Source organism: Anopheles maculipalpis, chromosome 3RL (assembly GCF_943734695.1).
Source record: "Anopheles maculipalpis chromosome 3RL, idAnoMacuDA_375_x, whole genome shotgun sequence".
Taxonomy (NCBI): Eukaryota; Metazoa; Arthropoda; class Insecta; order Diptera; family Culicidae; genus Anopheles; species Anopheles maculipalpis.
Genome location: NC_064872.1, coordinates 73,529,099 through 73,546,968, shown reverse-complemented (window position 1 = coordinate 73,546,968; position 17,870 = coordinate 73,529,099). Strand labels below are relative to the sequence as shown.

General features: G+C 42.5%; 2 protein-coding genes across 5 annotated transcripts in view; one reads left to right on the top strand and one right to left on the bottom strand.

Annotated features, from left to right (window-relative positions):
- Positions 1–17,870, top strand: part of LOC126562245 (protein henna) — a 754,155-nt gene that overhangs the window by 216,491 nt on the left and 519,794 nt on the right. The gene's annotated exons all lie outside the window — the stretch shown is intronic.
- On the bottom strand, positions 3,167–16,753 carry LOC126563513 (transcription initiation factor TFIID subunit 4). The gene is made up of 10 exons (XM_050220158.1): positions 15,431–16,753; positions 12,220–12,384; positions 11,151–11,405; positions 9,387–9,932; positions 9,182–9,295; positions 8,790–9,116; positions 4,074–5,189; positions 3,611–3,784; positions 3,411–3,536; positions 3,167–3,331 (listed from the first exon to the last, which is right to left on the bottom strand). Exons 1-10 carry the CDS (start codon positions 16,625–16,627, stop codon positions 3,176–3,178), a joined length of 4,176 nt encoding a protein of 1,391 aa, XP_050076115.1. The 5' UTR covers positions 16,628–16,753; the 3' UTR covers positions 3,167–3,175.

The window sequence follows — 17,870 nt, the reverse complement described above, 5'->3', positions numbered from 1 at the left end:
AGGGCGAACATAAACAAGAACAAGGAATGATCAGGCGAAGCTACGGTCCAGCATAAGCGATGCGCGATCGTTCCAGCGGCTGTTTACATAAGAGCATAACGTCAACGCAGCGTAAGGCGATGCGCGACCACACCAACGTTGGCGAAAAGAAACATTGTAATCTTGATATCTAATCTCTAATCTAATCTTGTAATCTTTTGCGGAGGAATCGTCGAAAGTATTATTTTTATTACCTGTGAAAGAGCAGCAGCTCACTACGAACCAACAGCGGCACAAAGAATTATCGGTACATAGAATTGTCTCATCAGATCAGTTCACGAAACTGAATGAATTGTTCCGCAACCAATTTTAAAAATGAATCGTTTTTCCCATGTCTACCCGCTTCACATTAGGAACGGCGTCACGCCCGTCGTCACAACGCGTTGTTAGCAAATACGCGGATCCACTGTTAGGAACTGGTCCTGGTAGATCCAAGAAATAAAGCTATCCGTCAGATCCAAGTAGATCTGGCAATGCATAAGAGACTGCGCGAGAGTTTCGGATCCAAACAGTATTTCGTGTGATGCTTCGCATCATTGTTCTAGCCAGCAACAGCAACCGTCCACAGAAGTGTGAAAAGAATGTGTATCGACCTGATAAGGCTTTTCTTTCGAATGGTTTTAATGATTGAATGATATTATCGTTTCCGTTTCAGTTATCCTTCTTTTCCAGTTTTCTGTTTTCACTTTATTTTTTCCTAAACTCGAAATTTTTAGCTTTGTGTAGATCGCATCATTTCGTGTTTTCTGTCGTATTCCCAGCGCGCGCACACACACACATACCCACAATGATTTGCTCTCACTCTTGGCGCAAGTAATGTAATCGCACAATCACCATATCCAATTAAATTGCATACCATTGTTTCTAAAAGTCCAAACTTACAAAAGAAAACATGAATTTATGAAACAAAACAAAAACAGATGACAGATACGAACGATACGAACGATCGCACTTTTGTTAATAACTTTCTCTTATTTCCCCTAGACTATCGCGATCGATTTACATAAAGATATGCACAACGCTTTCTTCCTTGTCTAATTCCTAATGCTTCGTGTGTATGTGTGTGTGTGGGGTTTACTTTGTTGGATCACATCGCTCCACACAATTTACTGCTGATTTTCTGTCACTCCAGCGTACCTGAACTGATTAATAACACCGTTTTACCGCACTTCCGAATTGATTAATGTGTTGTTCACAATTAAATTATATTTAACCGAAAACCGGAAGGCGGTGACAACCAATATGCACATAAATAATAAATCCTATTCCAACGATTGTTTTATGCACGTCTAATTTTGTTGATTTTCTTGCTTGTTTTTGTTTTGTAATAAAACGCACATCATCTCTTCCCAAACAATTAATTACAGAAGAAAAAAAAAATATACATAACAGCGATTCCGGAGGGAAACATTTTAATCGAAATACTACTACACGGTCGCGCGTCAGCTTTTCTCTACAGAGACTTTTGCGTGAATGAGCTTTTCACTTTCGCTTTATTGGATTGGATCATCTCCCCGCGCCCCAAACATTGCGGTTGTCCCACCCTTTCACTTAACATACAACAACAGCATGCCGCTCCTTCGACTTTCTTTGTATTTGACCCTTTCGGCAACTTTACGTACCTATATTTTATCGCGTTTTATTTAACCTAATCTTTTCACATTTTCCGCTTAACTTCCTTCTTCTTTTCAAACACTGCAGTGCATGTACTTGCACAATTGCACATAAAACAAAACATTCCTTTGTAGCGTATGAGCCGCTTGAGGGAGCGCCAACGACCCCTTACTATTTTTGTTTCGCGAAAGACGGATCTACTAATTTGCCATCTTTTTATTGTTGTTTGTTTTTGGCAGTAAAGAGGTGCAATTAAACAAAAAAAAAAAACTTGGTACAAAATTAAAATAATAAACGAAACATTCAACGAAATCTATGTGGTATTGTGTACACAACAAGAAAAAGAAAAGACTCGCCATATCTCGGTTAACTAAGCATATTATTTCAATTAATATGTTTCATCTTTTTTTTTGTGTTAAATTTGTATTCCCTTTTTTCTATTTTACCGGTAGCGCCAAGAGGACTTACTACACCACTGTCCATTTACCATACATTCGCACACGATCACGTACACACACCAGCACACACGTTCTTATCACAAGCCCGATTTGCTCGATAGTGCTTCGCTATCACGCTCGCACACATACATTCATTCACACACACACACACTCCTCCTACGTACATGCGGTGCCTCAACTTAGTCGTTTTTGATAAAAAACCATTTTTATTTTCTGGGCTCGCGTTACTATCCTACGGTTTGCAGCAAACAGCATTTCTGAAGATCATGCTGTTTATAGAATATATTCTTTTGATACAGTTCCATCCTAGCTTATGCGTACACATTTAGCTCTTTACATCGAAACCACTTCGTCCACCCGATCCTCTCTATACACTCCCGAGTTTCACATATATTAGCTCTATTTCACATCCCCTGGACAAAGTTCCGCGTTCAACTTTCTTTCTAAAATTATTTTCACTTTGTTTTTCCTGTACATTTTTTCAATCTTTTCTTCTTGCACTTTTACAGTTGCTTGGTTGGATGTGTTTACTTTTAATGTTTTACCATGTACTACACTGCTACGATCCTTATCAATGGTGATTTGTGTGTGTGTGTGTTGTTGCTAGTTTTTCGATAGGCTTGACTTTTGAATTCCCGTACGAAAGGAAAGAAAGGAGGGTTAGGAATCTATCGTTTATAACATAGAAAATCAGTTCGCATCCTAACCCGCTCCTCTCGTAAGCGATGCGCGATAAAGAATTCACTCACATTCGGCTTCCATCCAGGGTGTTAAGCGATGAATATTTTTACACAACTTACAAACCATCGTGTACCCTCGGATAGGATTAAAACGGGAAATGGGATGCAAAATTTGCGATCCGAACTGCTGTCCCTTTTTTATCAGCGCAGTATGGCAACCTTAGTGCGTGTATACCTTGCCAATAACCTTTGCCAATTCGTAGCAGTACGCGCCTGACAAGGATGGTTCCAGCAGTACACACACCGAACTGCCGAAGTTCGTTCGAATCGTTGTCCCTCTTCCTAGCCTCCAACGGCAGCAACAGCAGCAAACAGCACAATCGATCACTTGAGGTAGGCTTTGTACAGCATCTGACTTTTCCCAGTGTCCCTTTCCTGCTCCAGATAGAACAGCATATCACGCAGGTTGACTCGTTTGATACGGGGCCGCAACGGGGTCGGCGTTTTCCCACTTAACGTACCGATACCAGACACTCCAGGCTGCACCAAAAGTATTTTTCAAATACATATTATTTATTGAATAAAAATATACATAAACATATCGCCACTGACAACGTACCGTAGTTGATGCCGTTACACCTTCCTCTAGCTTCGGCTTCTTGCGCGGTCCGATGGCTTGCAGCGCGGTCATATTTGCGTCCCGTTGCCGTAGTTCCTCCATCTCGGCACGTTGCATTTCTTTCGCCTAAAAAATTGGGGTTCAAGTTTGTTTTTAAATTTTCTTGTAAGCCTCCCTTTCTCTCGCGCTCTCACTCTTACCTTCGCCTTTAGTTTGGCCTGTTCCGGATCTTCGGTTTTCGAGCGTGATTTAGCTGCCCGCATAAGCATTTCTCGCTCTTGCTCCTCGTGCCGCTTCTGTTCGGCTTTGTCGAGCTCTTCGAGAAATTTTATCTGACCTCGGACATCCTTCGTGATTTCGTACCGCGGATCAACCTGTGGAAAATGAAATTAAATGATTGATAAATGAAAAGCTGAACGATTCACTGTTTGCTGGTTGGTGTGTTCGATATATTCTCCATATTATTCCAGGCAACCGGCTACACGCGTAGCCAAAGCGATTTAAATATGCCTCCAAAGTTAGTGGCTACCCGGGGAACCGGATTGCCTGGAGTATGAAGCTTTCTGGTTGCTCGGGGACAGGAGTTAGCGACCTCCTAGGTCCTGCCAGCTATATAATGGATGACTAGACTTGTTTATCTCTAACAAAACCACTTCTCCTTACCTTTATGATATCTATCCGATGCTCCGCTATGATGGCTAGCTTCTCGACAATGTTCTTTAACCGTTCCTGGCAAGCGTGCGATATCAGCACCGCCACCTCATTGTTCGGCTCCTCGAGTCCGTGCCGCGCAATAATGCTCCGTATTTTCGTCTGCAGGGCCGGCATGTGCAGAAACACCTCGTCCTTGCATGACCGTATCTGCGTCCCAACGAACTCGGTCGACCCGAGGATGCGTTGCGTTTCTTCCGCCAGATTAACGCCACCCATTGCCGCCACATCGTTGATATCGTCGTCCCCGTACATTGACGCATGATGATGGTAAAACTGCGACTGTGCCGACGCACCGGCCCGCTTGCTAGCCGCACTCTCCGCATCCGCTCCGCTAGCCGCCGACGATGAACTTGCCTTCTTCTTGGTCGCCCCCGTCAGGTTCTGCGATTTGGCAGTAACAGTTTTATTAGTTGATACGGTCGTTACGGTCGTACCGGGTGCGACGGCGGTGCTACTATTGCTATTGCTACCACCGGTAGCGGTGGCAGCAGGTGCCGTCCCGATCGAAGTAGCTCCCACCGCTGGAGCCGTCGGTGCAGTGGACGACGAGTTGATCACTACCGCCGCGGAGATGCCACTGGGCACCGCGGTCGCTGCGGACGCCGCCGCTGCTGCGGAAGTCACAACTCCCGCACCCAGTCCGGCGCTAACCGCCGAGGAGGTGAGCGTGAGGGCTGGCATGGTCGGTACGAGGCTTACCGCGAGTGAGCCCGCGGTACTGCCAATGACGCTCGCATTGCCCGACACTGGTTGCATCGGGGGTGGCACTTGGTTTAAACTAACCACCACATTCCCACCGCCGGTAATTGCTGTCACTTGCTTAACCTGTGTGGCAGTGGTGCCGGAAGCGGCGGCAGCGGCCGCCGCAGCGACGGCCGCCACCGATGCTACCGGCGTCTGTCCGCGGATCTGATTGACTTGCGACTGGACGATCTGTTTCGCGAGCCCGCCCGTTGTGACCGTCGTGCCGCCGACGGACGTAACCGTGCGCGACACCGGTGTAGTGGTGCGGATCTGTAACGTCGCGCCAGTACGTGTAATCGAGGTGCCGGACGGTGCTCGGATCTGTATACACGGATAACCACGGGGCAAGAGGTTTTTTGTTTTTGTTTTGAACAAGTGTGTCCGCACGACACGGCACGACACAGGGCAGAGAAGGTGAAGGGTTCGGAGGCAGAGGACACGGAGGACCATCCACCATCATCACATATCATCGCACATTTGGCAGGTGAGAAGAGAGAATATGGAGGGAATAAAACCGTTATTTCATCGTTCATCTGCGAATCTTACTACAAATATAGGCAAGAGTAAAAGTTTGGCTTTTTTTTTGTTTGTTTCCGGCAAGACATCGAATTTCGAGACGAATACACTATTCTATACGTAAATTGATTCTTAATCGTCACATTTAAAGCTAACATTTAGAACAATTGTTTCTATATATTTAACGATATTTTGATGTAGAAGTAGAAGAGGTAATTCTGGGTTTTACCAGCCCATAGAACAAGTATTAGAATAGCTTGCACAATGCAAGATTCAGAATGCTCAACAATTTCTGTCTTGAACACACATTTCATCAGTTTCAATCGACTCCCGCTATTGACAAAATTACCTTTTGTCAATACAAATTTGCCTTAAGAGGCAGATATGGTCAATAGGGAACCTGCATTTTTTCCATATCTTAATCATGATCGTCGGCTTGGATTCGGAATGGTTCATGTGTTCAAGTCGGGAAATGTTTTTTCTCGAATTTCGCTTTGTTTCTACTATTCTAATGCCTGTTCTATGAGCTGTTAAACCCTGTAAGAAAAGAAAAGAAAACATCTGAAATAATATTATCGCCACGAAGAACGATCTTAACACACTCTTTAAAAAAAAGGAAAATAAACAAAGTAATACATAGAAGAAGGACAACTTCCAGAGCGTTTGTGATTAACATAATTGAATATATAATAAATAATTTTCCAATTGTTCATATTCATTCCACCGAATCGAAACATCCGTCTGTCTGCCTTTTTTCAAACAAAATTTTATAACTTTTTTTACCAATCATGAACAGTGTGGAACGGTTCATTTTATACCTATTTTGTTGAGCATGTGCGTACTCCTTCTTTTCAGCAGGACAGAGAGAGAAATTTAGTATCGAAACTCAAAATCATAAACAAAAATTATCCTATTTTCATTTTTTTTAACAAACCAATCACTAAATCAAACAATAAAGTCAAACAACAAACGGTAGATGTTCAGTTGCAAGCCATACTAGTAGTAGGTAGCTAATTGTTATGAAAAAAGGTGTCATGCATGCGTTTAAAATCGGGTAAGAGAGTATTAAATTGTTCAATTCAGGAGAAACAACTTTCTCGGGACTAATGTTTTAAATGAAAAATTTAAAAAATCTATAAACTATTGACTAGGAAATGGGAGAAGTATTTAATTATGGGGAGAATGAAAGATAATACAAACAACGGTTATGAGGAAGACGCGTAAAAAGACGGACGATTATAAAAAGAACGATACAATATCCCATTGAAAGGAACATAAATCCAGCACCAATAAATATATATATATATTGAGAGGAGAAGAAGAGTAGTCAAATATAAGTAGGAATATATGTATTTAGAACAAAAAATCCTACAGTGAATATTATTATTGATTACTCTGCACCGCTGGAACACATATTTTACCTTTCCAACATCCACAAACACATAATAAAAATTGTAAAAGTTTTGGTATTGGAAAGATAAAATAAACTCGTTCCAGTTGTATGAATTTTTAGAATAAAGATAATTAAAAGCAGCGAATAAACGAACGCTTTAAATATGCCATACTGAAATATGGATAGCAAATTAATAAAACACATTCCAGTCAGACGTAAAAAAAAGGGCACGAAGGGTTGGTTGGTGTAGAGGAATCAGGGGTGGGGGTTAGAGGATAGGCAGCAAGTAACAGCAATTATCGTATGATAGGAAACAGCAACCCATATTTGTTTCATTCTTTTCTACTTTACTAATAATAATGTTGCGGGATATATTGAAAACAATTGCAAAACAATATTAAAAGCTTAAACGAAACTGATCGACGTTGGGACTCGATCACGCGAAGGCTCCAGCAGCAACAGAACGCGATTAGTTTGTTTAACTTTAATTGTAAATCAAACACGCAATCGAATTTAAATACGTCTTGAGCCGAGAAGTAATACAGCGCAAAAAACAGACCCAATTATAAAGAAAAAAAGCATTCACAGTTACGCCTCAACCTTTTAAACTTACACGCGCTTTAAGCAAGAAACGCGCTAAAGCTATTTACTGGTTCCCGGTACCGTATTATATCATGCAAATTGATACCCAAGAACTCAGATATTTTTCGATCAAAACTATTTTCAATCGCTCGATGCACATACGGTTATGGGGGATGCGTACTTCGACCGGTAACAACAGCTTCTTAAGATACGAACGGCTAAATCAATTACTTTTGACGCTTTTCCATGGTTTAGTGACGATAGAACAGGGGATAATATTTTTTATTTCGTCTCGAGGTTTTTTATCGCTTGTCCCATTTATTTTTAACTTATTACCGTAGCTTTTGAACGATTTCACAGATATATGAGGTGTCAAAATTTTCTTCTTTTTTGTCAAAATGGATTCTATTCAATCACTTGTACCGGAACATAATCGAAAGACTTATAATTACAATCTTCATAATCGAAAGATCTTTTAATTACAATTACAATACAATCTTTTGAACTAACCAGGGCATATTTTTAGTCTCTTCTTCTCAAGTTTTTGGTACATTGTAAAAAGAAGACATAGCTTTTGATATTTATTTAAAATACTTTAGGACGATGACAAAAATATTGTTTAAACAGGTACAACATTGTTGGATGATGTTACAAATGTATCGGAACGCATCAGAAATCCTCGAGACGAATACAAAAATATATGAGAAAGCGTCAAATAGTTTCGGGATATCCTGGTATGCTCTGTTTGCTCTTGAAGCTATGGCACAATTATTCTACATCAAAATAAAATACAATTAACGTCTAGTTTACAGCAACCTAACAACAACCGTGCATGTTTACACTACGCTACCATCGCAATCAGTTTAGGAATAAAAAATATTATCAAAATACATACTCGATACTAATGTTGGCGTTAGGAGGAGAGTTTGATGTGTATATGTGTTTGCAGGAACGTTTACGGAATGATACGGAATGAAGGAAAAAAGAAGTATAGCATAATCAATAGACGAGGCATTATTTTAATTTATATATATATACAAAAATAAGAAAAACAAATAGTAATGGGACAGCGAGGAGAAGCGGTGCTAATACAATAAAAAAAAAGGTTGGAAAAAGAGTGTATTAGGCGCAGTACTGAGGGGGAGGCAAATAGAAGGTAAAGGGAAATGAAGTAAGAAATAAAATTCAAATAATGCGGCAGGGATAGAAGGTTCTGTGCAGCAAACAAAAAAAAAAGATAGTGATAAGTAAAATTACGATTGTGAGTTAAAAACAAAACTAAAAGAAGAAAAGGCCGTAATACGTAGAAAACGGCACAACACAACGTGTTTTTCGAAAAATTAAAAAAGACCCCAAAAACACGAATACTACTAAATTTCTCTAAGTACCTGCTGAGCGGAGGAAATGTACGAAGTAGCACTCCCACTCACCGGTAGCAATGCAGGAGGTGTGGTTGAGATGGTTTGCGGCAACTGTTGACCGCCCGCCGTCTGTACGATCGTCGTATGCCCGATCGTGGTCGCGTTCGGTCGTATCTGTTGGGCAGTTAGGGACCGTGGTCCAACGATGGTCGTTGAACCGGTTTGGTGTTGCTGTAGCGGCGTTTGTATTCGTACCGGTGCCGCCGGCCGGATGGTCGTTTGCCCGATCCGTGGCACGGTCGTTACGCCGGACTGTGAGGTTAGCATGCGGATCTGCGTCTGACCGACCATACTGTTCTGGGACACGATCGTCGGTTGAACCGGACGTATTTGGGCCTAAAAGCATTTGGGGGTACATTATTAGTCAACAGTGGTGTAGTTTTCGGTGCGGAAATACTTACAGGAATTTGGGATAAGGCGGTAGTACCAAAGGCGACAGCGGTCGACGGTGGGTTGATACCTTCGATCGTGATTTCTTTAGTCACTAGCGATTGCCGTAGCAGTGGTAAACTTTTCTGCAGATTTTACAGGGGAAAAAAGCATGGTTTCAGTATTTTAGTACCTTTTGCTTCAGTGTCCGCATCGTATGCTGCTTGTCGCCATTACCTTTAAAAAGCCAATCAAACATGGTTGCGGACTAGCGTTCAGTAGGCGCTCGAGCCGTTCGCAAAACTCTGCCGGATCGACGTTCGCGTCCACCAGCTCCTGTATCAGCGTTCGCACATTCTGCTCCACCTTGGGCGGTTCCCGCTTCGAGAGTTCGATTAGGTTCGTCAAAAATTTGCTACACTTTTCTTTGGTATTATCTAGGGAGTTTCGCTGCTGGGCCGGTGTCGTGCCCGGCGTCGTGGTAACAACAACCGTCTGCTGCTGTTGCGATTGCTGCTGCGCTACGGAATGAGGTGTTGCGACGACCGTCGTCGTCTGTTGCTGCTGGTGCTGTTGCTGCTGCTGGTGCTGCGCTGCCAGCACCGTCGGTTGGCCACCGACCTGTGCCGGGGAGTGAGTGATTGTGATATTTTGCTGGGCGGCTAGGGCTGGTACCGGTGCAACCGATGCCACCGGTGTCGGCTGGGTGGAGATGTAGCTGGTCGGGGTGGTCGTGATCGACTGCGAGCTAACTATTATTGCACCGGATCCAGATGAATGTGTCTGCAAATAAAAAGGTTGCAACATTTGAATCGAAAGACAATTAATAATTGTGGGGCAGAGCATTTTTTGGTGTGTGCGGAGGACACATTCAGGGCACACACATATCCGCGATTAAATTGAAACACTGATGAAGCTGAATCTAGAGAGAGAAAGATGCAGACGCTAATCATTGGAGGGACGATTAGAAAACGTTAACCAAACAAAAAAACGAACGTACACTACTACCAGATTATTCGTTGGGGGGAGATTCCAATTGCGCAGGGAGAACATAACAACATATGAAGATAAGAACAAAAAATCTTAACATTCAATCTCACATTATCATAAATATACTCAATATCAGTGACACAGCTTTGCCAATTGAGATTGTCTTGCAAAATAAAAAAATGGAAAAAATCGCACTTAATAAACAAAATTTGACCATAAAATAAATAGCAACACAGCAACAGAAATACAGAAAATCAGTCAGCACATGTTTCATCAGCATAATCTCTTTAAAAAGAGGCAAAATTTTGAATTTTTCAGGATAGCGAACAGGGATATTAATTATAACACGTGTGTGTGTCCCTACAAGGGGAACAAAATCATGCGAATTTGAATAAAATCATAAACAAAAGCACAAATCATGACGCGATCCAGGATCGTGCTGCCGAGTACAGATCACGCTTGTTCAACTTTCAATATCAATTTTGTTCTTCAGCACCGATCTTGGCAATTTTGTTCGTAGCTCACACCTTTTCTGTTGCGGTTCTGCACTTTTTTTTAGAACTTTTCTTCCAACATTTTAACAAAAGTACAAAAAACATACATTTGAAACGAGTTTTTTCATGCATCTTACTATATATAATCAGAAACTTATAAAAAAACTCATTCTAGCACAACACACTGAACATAAAAATAATTATAAATGACATAAAAATATAGAAAATCAAGACACTTTTTTATCGAACAATTTGAAACACGTCGCTTTGTTCGGGACAAATCAAAACAGACACATTCTTGAAGCAGAATCTTAAAGAGATCTTGTGTGAAAGATCATAAAATTCCGGTAAGAACGCAAAACAAAAACATACACAAACCAACCAAACACAAAACTTCAAAAACCAGTAAACTATATGTATATTTTTGTTGCATAAACGTAATTTGTATGTGTTTATGTTGTGTTTTTTTAAGTCAAAACAAGCAGAGAGATGCGGTTTTGAAATGTTTGGTAATTACATTTTGCTTCTGTTTCACCTGTTGCGCACTGGTGACAATGGTCTTTCGGAGGGCTAATGGAGGACCGGTAAACCTACTTACAGCTGGTACAGTTTGCAACCGTATCGTTGAATTGGCGGACGATCCCGTAAGACTGGCGGGTGTAATTTGGGCACCGGCCGGGGCCGGACCGATCCGGAGCAGCTGAAACTGGCCCTGCTCATTTTTCAGCAGCAGCGTCGAACCTTGCTGTCCTTGAAGGGCACTTAATGTGATCTGCGGGTGGCCGTCCGTGCAATGCCAGGAATCCGGAGAGCGTCGCAGCAGTGGAATTGGTATCGTCAGGATGCAAGTGCAAATGGAAAATGAAAAAGAATTATATCAGTACATTGATTTTTATTTTATTTTCTTCTAATTCTAATTACCACATGGACTTGAAAACGGCACGAAAACATACAAACCAACCAAAATATACAATCAAAATCATAATCGGCAAGTGACAACGCAACAAAAAGAACAGAATTTTTCAGACAGTGGTTTAGTTTAGTTTTAATTTCAGTTTTACATCAGTGCTACAAGGCAAAGAAAATATTTTTAATTTGATTTTCTTTCACTTTTCACATGATTTTAAGAAAACTCATTTTTTAAACAAGAAATTCGTCAATAAAAGAAAAATAGAAATTGAAAAAATATATTAAATTCAATACTTGTGATGAAAACAAAAATCGATCCGATTAGGACAAACACAACGAACGAAGCAAAGCGCACAATAAACAACTTAAAAGACCAAAAACATAAGAAAGCATAATAGCAGTAAACCGTACCAACAGTGCATCAATCACACGTGTTGAAATTATAAAAAAACACTTCAATTTAAAAGCAAATAATTATTAACTATTAAGCAAATAAGGCGTAACAAGCAAAGGTGCAAACGGAACAACAACAAAACAAAAGCATGTACGACAACAACGTGGTATGTAAACTTATCGAACTAATAATGAACCAAAAGTGCAGACATCTAGCAAAGTATAGCTGACTAATAAGTACTGTTGTGAAGAGAGAAAAAAAATGTAACTGGTTTGATTCTTACAGCGCTTGCGTTTGGTGGTCTAGTACTAACTATTGGCTGACTACCAATGACAACTCTAGGTGATACAGCGGCAACAGTTTTCTGCTGTGCTTGTGTAGGTTGTGCGCCAGGTCTAACATTTACAATTTGTACACCACCGGGTAAACCGACTATGTTTGGTGTTGCCTACGGAATGTGTGAAATGTTTGATACAAAAGTTGCATTAGTATTTTGTTTTAATTTTATGTTGTTATTACATTGAGAGCTTCAACTTCGCTACTACATGAACTGGAGAATCACACCTACATAAAACGGTGTAGAAATCGATGGTTTGAGTGGATATTTTGTGCATTTGCTAGCTTTACTAGTAGTCCAATAAGACAACCGCATTTGGAACTCGGGAAGATTATTGCTCTTATGATAAGTTTGGTGAGTATAACCATTGTATACATCACACAATTCACACGCGTGTACTTCAAGTTCGCGATCGCGATAACTCCAAAACATGACTGTCGGAATCATCCCCCATTTATCCAGGTGATAAAAACGGGTGACCGTGACTATAGAGTGTTTCTCTTCTTCTACTGCCAGCTCATGTTCGAGCTGTTAGAAAAACTCGAAATTCAAATTGGTATTCTATCCGCGTCCTTCAAAGTGTTGGACTAACCACTCGGATCTTGAGACAGTTGAGTTATCTTCAACGACTCTTTTATCGCCTATCGTTCCAGAATCGGGAGGGAGAATCCGATCTGTAAGATCGGTAAGTTTAGTAGGTTTCATCAATTATATCAAAGTTAATTTTACATTTTCTTTTTTTGACTTAGCTTGATGATCTACGATTGATTTCATGTTGTGCTGGATGCTCCGAAGATGTTTTGTTCTGGCATTATAAACTATCCATGAGTTAATTTTACCCTTAACAACGTAGGAGACCCCTTTGGGGGAAAAAATAATATGAAGACCGTAAATTACAAAAAAAAAAAAACATTGTTGCAAAATTACCTTATTTATTGAAAAAGAATTCAAGATAAAAATATGAAATCTTCACATAGGCCAACCATAATGTGGCTACATTGAAAGAATGCTTTTTGTTTATATAATTAAAAGCGATTAAATTAATTTTCAAATCGGTAACCAAACAACACACTCACATCAAAGACATTGACCATCAAGAATGAAGGTCAATGACACTATGTTATTGGCAAAAGTCAACCGGTTATCGTTACATTTTCTGCCTACATGCTCTTTCTATCTATCTATCCCTCTCGCTTACACACACACGCCTCCCAAAGTTGCGTGTGAGGTAATGTTTAGAACAAAACATAAATCAATGGACATTGTGCCTTCCCCGGCAGGAGCCACTGATTTGTTCGATCAAAAAGTGAAGGCTGCGATTCGTAATATGATGACACACACGCTTTCCGGATCAGCTGTGGATTCTGTGCCACCCCTCCTCCCGAACACCAAGGTGGGAGGTGGGCTGATGCTGCTACTGCGGCTGATGCTGGTGCCCGTTGCAGAAAGCATCACAATCCTACCACTAACACATTAACAAACCAATCAATCGTGTTGGTGGTTGTGGATGATGGAACAGCGAAAATACCGGCACTCCACTAAATCGCTGGCCCTCGGCAAGTGATCGCATTTGAAGGGAGAACCTTCTTTTTTGTATGCTCACTCACTTCGATCTAGAAGCACCTGTGACGTATGCACGGCACGATGATGCCAGCTATTAACCCTGGCAGCCAACAACATACACTACGGGCTGCTGGTGCTGAGAGACCGTACGGATTACGCGCGCCGGCGAGCAAGCGAGAGAGAGAAAGAGAGCACGCATACATGTAGCGAACGCTCGCGTTCGAGCATAAAACGCCCGCAAACGTCACGAGCGCTTGATACGTGTTGTACACGGAATGGGGAGGGCGCCTTCACCATGGCTATGTGTGAGTGGTGCGTGAAAAACGCGGGATTTCCTTGACTGTCGATGACTTTTCCGTTCGATCACAGTTTCAAGTGAGACGTTCAGTATCAGAAACAAGAACTGAACTAAAAAATAAAAAGGGAAAGAAATATAAAAAGGGAATAAAAAGGGAAATTTTAAAACATGAGCGATTCTATTGATTATTAAGCACATCCATCCATATAATTTAACATTTTCAGTTCACTTTAGGAAGTATTTTTCAATTAGGCGAAAGAAATTAATTCACCGGATTCCGGTACACACACAGTTGGGTCCACATACAATGTGTCCCTTCCAGAAACATAATAAGGTGGGTTTAAAATTTCGCTGACTGAAGTGAAAGTGCACAACGTCTTAAAACGTGTTTACGCGCAAAAGGTAGCGCCGCAAACCTACTTCGCAACCTAGCAACCGCTTCGAATGTGAAACACAAACGACCGACGCAGTACCGTCGAGTCGAGCGAGAGAAAACGACTTTTTAAAAGAAAAATTACGTTTTTAAACATTTTTAAACACAATTTTGAAACATACAGTATCATCCTTTTCCACTAGGACAATTTGTGTATTTCCTTCCTTACCTACTGTACTAACACACACACATAGATTCCTTAATCTCAAACGATTTACGCGAGTCCTGATACTGTTCCGATTGTCCCGGAATGTGTATCCTGCCGGTGTGTTTGTATTGTGACCTCGCGCTACCATCATTGTGGTAGTAATGTTTACATCCTATTATATCCTGTCATTTCACAGAGCACCGACCCACCCGACCGTTCTTACTTCTCACACAATCTTTCTCCAGAAAACTGGAGCAACGATTGCTGCTGCTGACAGGTGGTGAAAGGTTCTCGCTCACTCTCTCTTTCTCACAGCTTCCAACCCTTTCCAACATTCCATACACACGCACAAGTTCGGTAAATCCGCGAAAAAAGCCGGCTGAAAGGGATTTTACTCAGCAACATCGTTCTTGTCCCGTGGAGGAGTTTTACTAACACGAATCGCACACAACGCTAAACATACGCCTTATTAGAAAGGTTAGCAGGCGGTAAGGAGACATAAGAGCAATCCTATCTACCATCGTACGACAATATGTGGCATATTGGTTAGTAGAATTATCAACGCACACAAAAAACAGTACGCAATGCCGGACCATTATCATCAAGCTTATGTCCGCCGGAAGCGCACAAACTAAAACTGGACAACGGCGGGTGCAGCGCAAGTGGGCGGCAGGATGAAGGGGAGGGGAGGGATTTGTACAAAACAAAACTCTACCTGATTGTTGATCGGTTTCGAAACCGTCATGATGCCGGGCGTGCCCGTATTCATGACCGTACCGCCGCCGGCCGAATTTTTGATAATGATCGTCTGCGGTGCACCACTGGACTGCTGTTGGCCCGGTTGGCCCGCACCCGGCTGCTGCTGCTGGATGGTGGTGCCGGCGATAGTTTTGGTCCCGCCACCGGTTGCCACCACGTTCGTTTGGATGAGCTGCCCTTGCTGGGACATGGTAAGCGTCCCGCCGTTCGGCAATGACGACGGGGTCAGGGTGACGCGGTTGTTGTTCATGTTGAGGACCGCCGTCTGGGTGGTACCGCCGGCTGCAGGATAAACCAACTTTACTGGTTCATTCTTTGGCATGGTCGACGACGTTACGAGGTGATTATTGCTGAAAACGATGTTGCTGTTGCTGCCGCTGGAAGCTGCCGTGTAGCTGTGCTGTGGAGGAACGTTAAACGGCGGAGGAGGATGCTGCTGGCCAACGGTACCGCCACCACGCGCAGGAACCACTATCTGCTGGCTGATGATGTTGACGGTTCCGCCGCCTCCGCCGGGCGTACTCCCCGTAGCAACCACCGTTGCTGGGATGGTGTTACGTTGCTGTTGATGCTGCTGCTGCTGCTGCTGGCCAATGCTGATGTTCGATAACGTACCACCACCACTGGCACCACTACCGCCAACCGTCGTTACACCAGCAGCCCCTTTCCCACCGATCACTGTCGTTATCGAGCTGTTCACACTCGCGTTCACCACGAACGTCTTGTTGCTGCTGCCACCAAGGTTGTTATTATTGGTCGTAATCGTATTGTTGTTAATGATAGCACCACCGTGGTTCGCACTACTATTCGACACTATTTCACCATTCGTAATGAGGCCACCAGTGCCGTGCTTCTTCTGCTGCTGCTGTACGTGTGTCGACGGCACTGCCTGTGGTGAAGCACTGCTACTGCCCGTACCCCCATTAGACACAACGCCTGCCTCGATACGTGCACCAGCACCACCAACACCACCGGATTGATTTTTCACAACGCCACCACCGACCACCGCTAATGGGCCAGCTACACCGTCTACTTGTTGCACCTGGTTCGTGTTCGCGTCCAACTGATTTTCCAGCGTACCGACAATCGCATTCACCGCGGATTCGTCGACGTCTGATTTAAGAGCTTCTTCCAAAAAGTTGGCAGACGCCATTTTCTTCCGTCGCGAACCCACTGCCCATTTTTAGACGAACGCAACCACACAACTTCGTTAAAAAGGGTAGATGATGTTGACGTTTTCGTCGAGCCGTGGTGGTTCGGGCGCGTTTGACAGTTTTCGCTTCGTGCAGCAGACGTTTGCCTTCGTTCAGCTTCGTTGATGGCGCGCACTTTCGCTCGCTCGGTATTTTAGCAACACACAACAACCGCATATCAACACGATTTAAATTATATTTTACACAGATTCTGGAAGTTGAATTCTTAAAAATGCAGATTGCACTTTCACTCACGAGAACGAGCAATACATGCGTACGATACCGGGTTATGTTCTCGGGCAAATATTAACACATTCATTTTCTTTTGATTTTTCCGCAACTTCACACTTCACAACATAGCACTTGCAGCAACTTGGTACGGTGGTTTCTTCACTCAGCACAATTTAATTAAATTTTCATCACTCACTTTTTTCATCCTACAATAAGAAACCCGTAATGGTGCAAACACATATTAGGAGATTTTAATACGAAACCCTAAGCCCTGCAATGTGACCAACTACAAAAAAAATCACAAAGCTGATTCATCATTAATTTTTATATCTTTTTCACTTTAAAAACAGCCAGAAAATTATTTTCATCCCTCATCAGGTTGAACTCCAGGAACGTATCGTTTTAGTTCGTCCGCCCATGATGTTTGTTTCGTTAACTGCTCTGTCATGACAGCAGCTTCGTTAAAAAATCGGACGTTTGCCAATGCCATCCAATACCCGCGCTGCTTCTTCAGCCAGTATCCTCCTGTTTGCCTGATACCGATGCAAGCCAACGCAAACGCGCTTCTGCTGCGAAATCAATCGATTCTTCCTTCGCATGACGATCAACCAACAACCGCCCGGAACGACCGGATGACGACGCAACGTACAAATGCACGAACCGCACGACAAAAAAATATCAAATGCGTTCCATACGATGACGACGGCGGCTTAGGGTGAAATTATGCTTCCCCCTCAACACAATACACACACAATTCGTAGCGTCACTCCCGCATGACCCGCAAGGATGCTTGCAGCACCAGCAGCACCACTATGCACTTCTTTGTAATGATGGTGCTGCTTCACACATTTGCACAAACCCACATTTTTGTGGACATGATTATTTTGAAAAATACATTTCACCTCGTGCATTAACATGCAAATCATACACACGCAACACACGAGCTGCGAAGGCTGTACACACACACGCGCA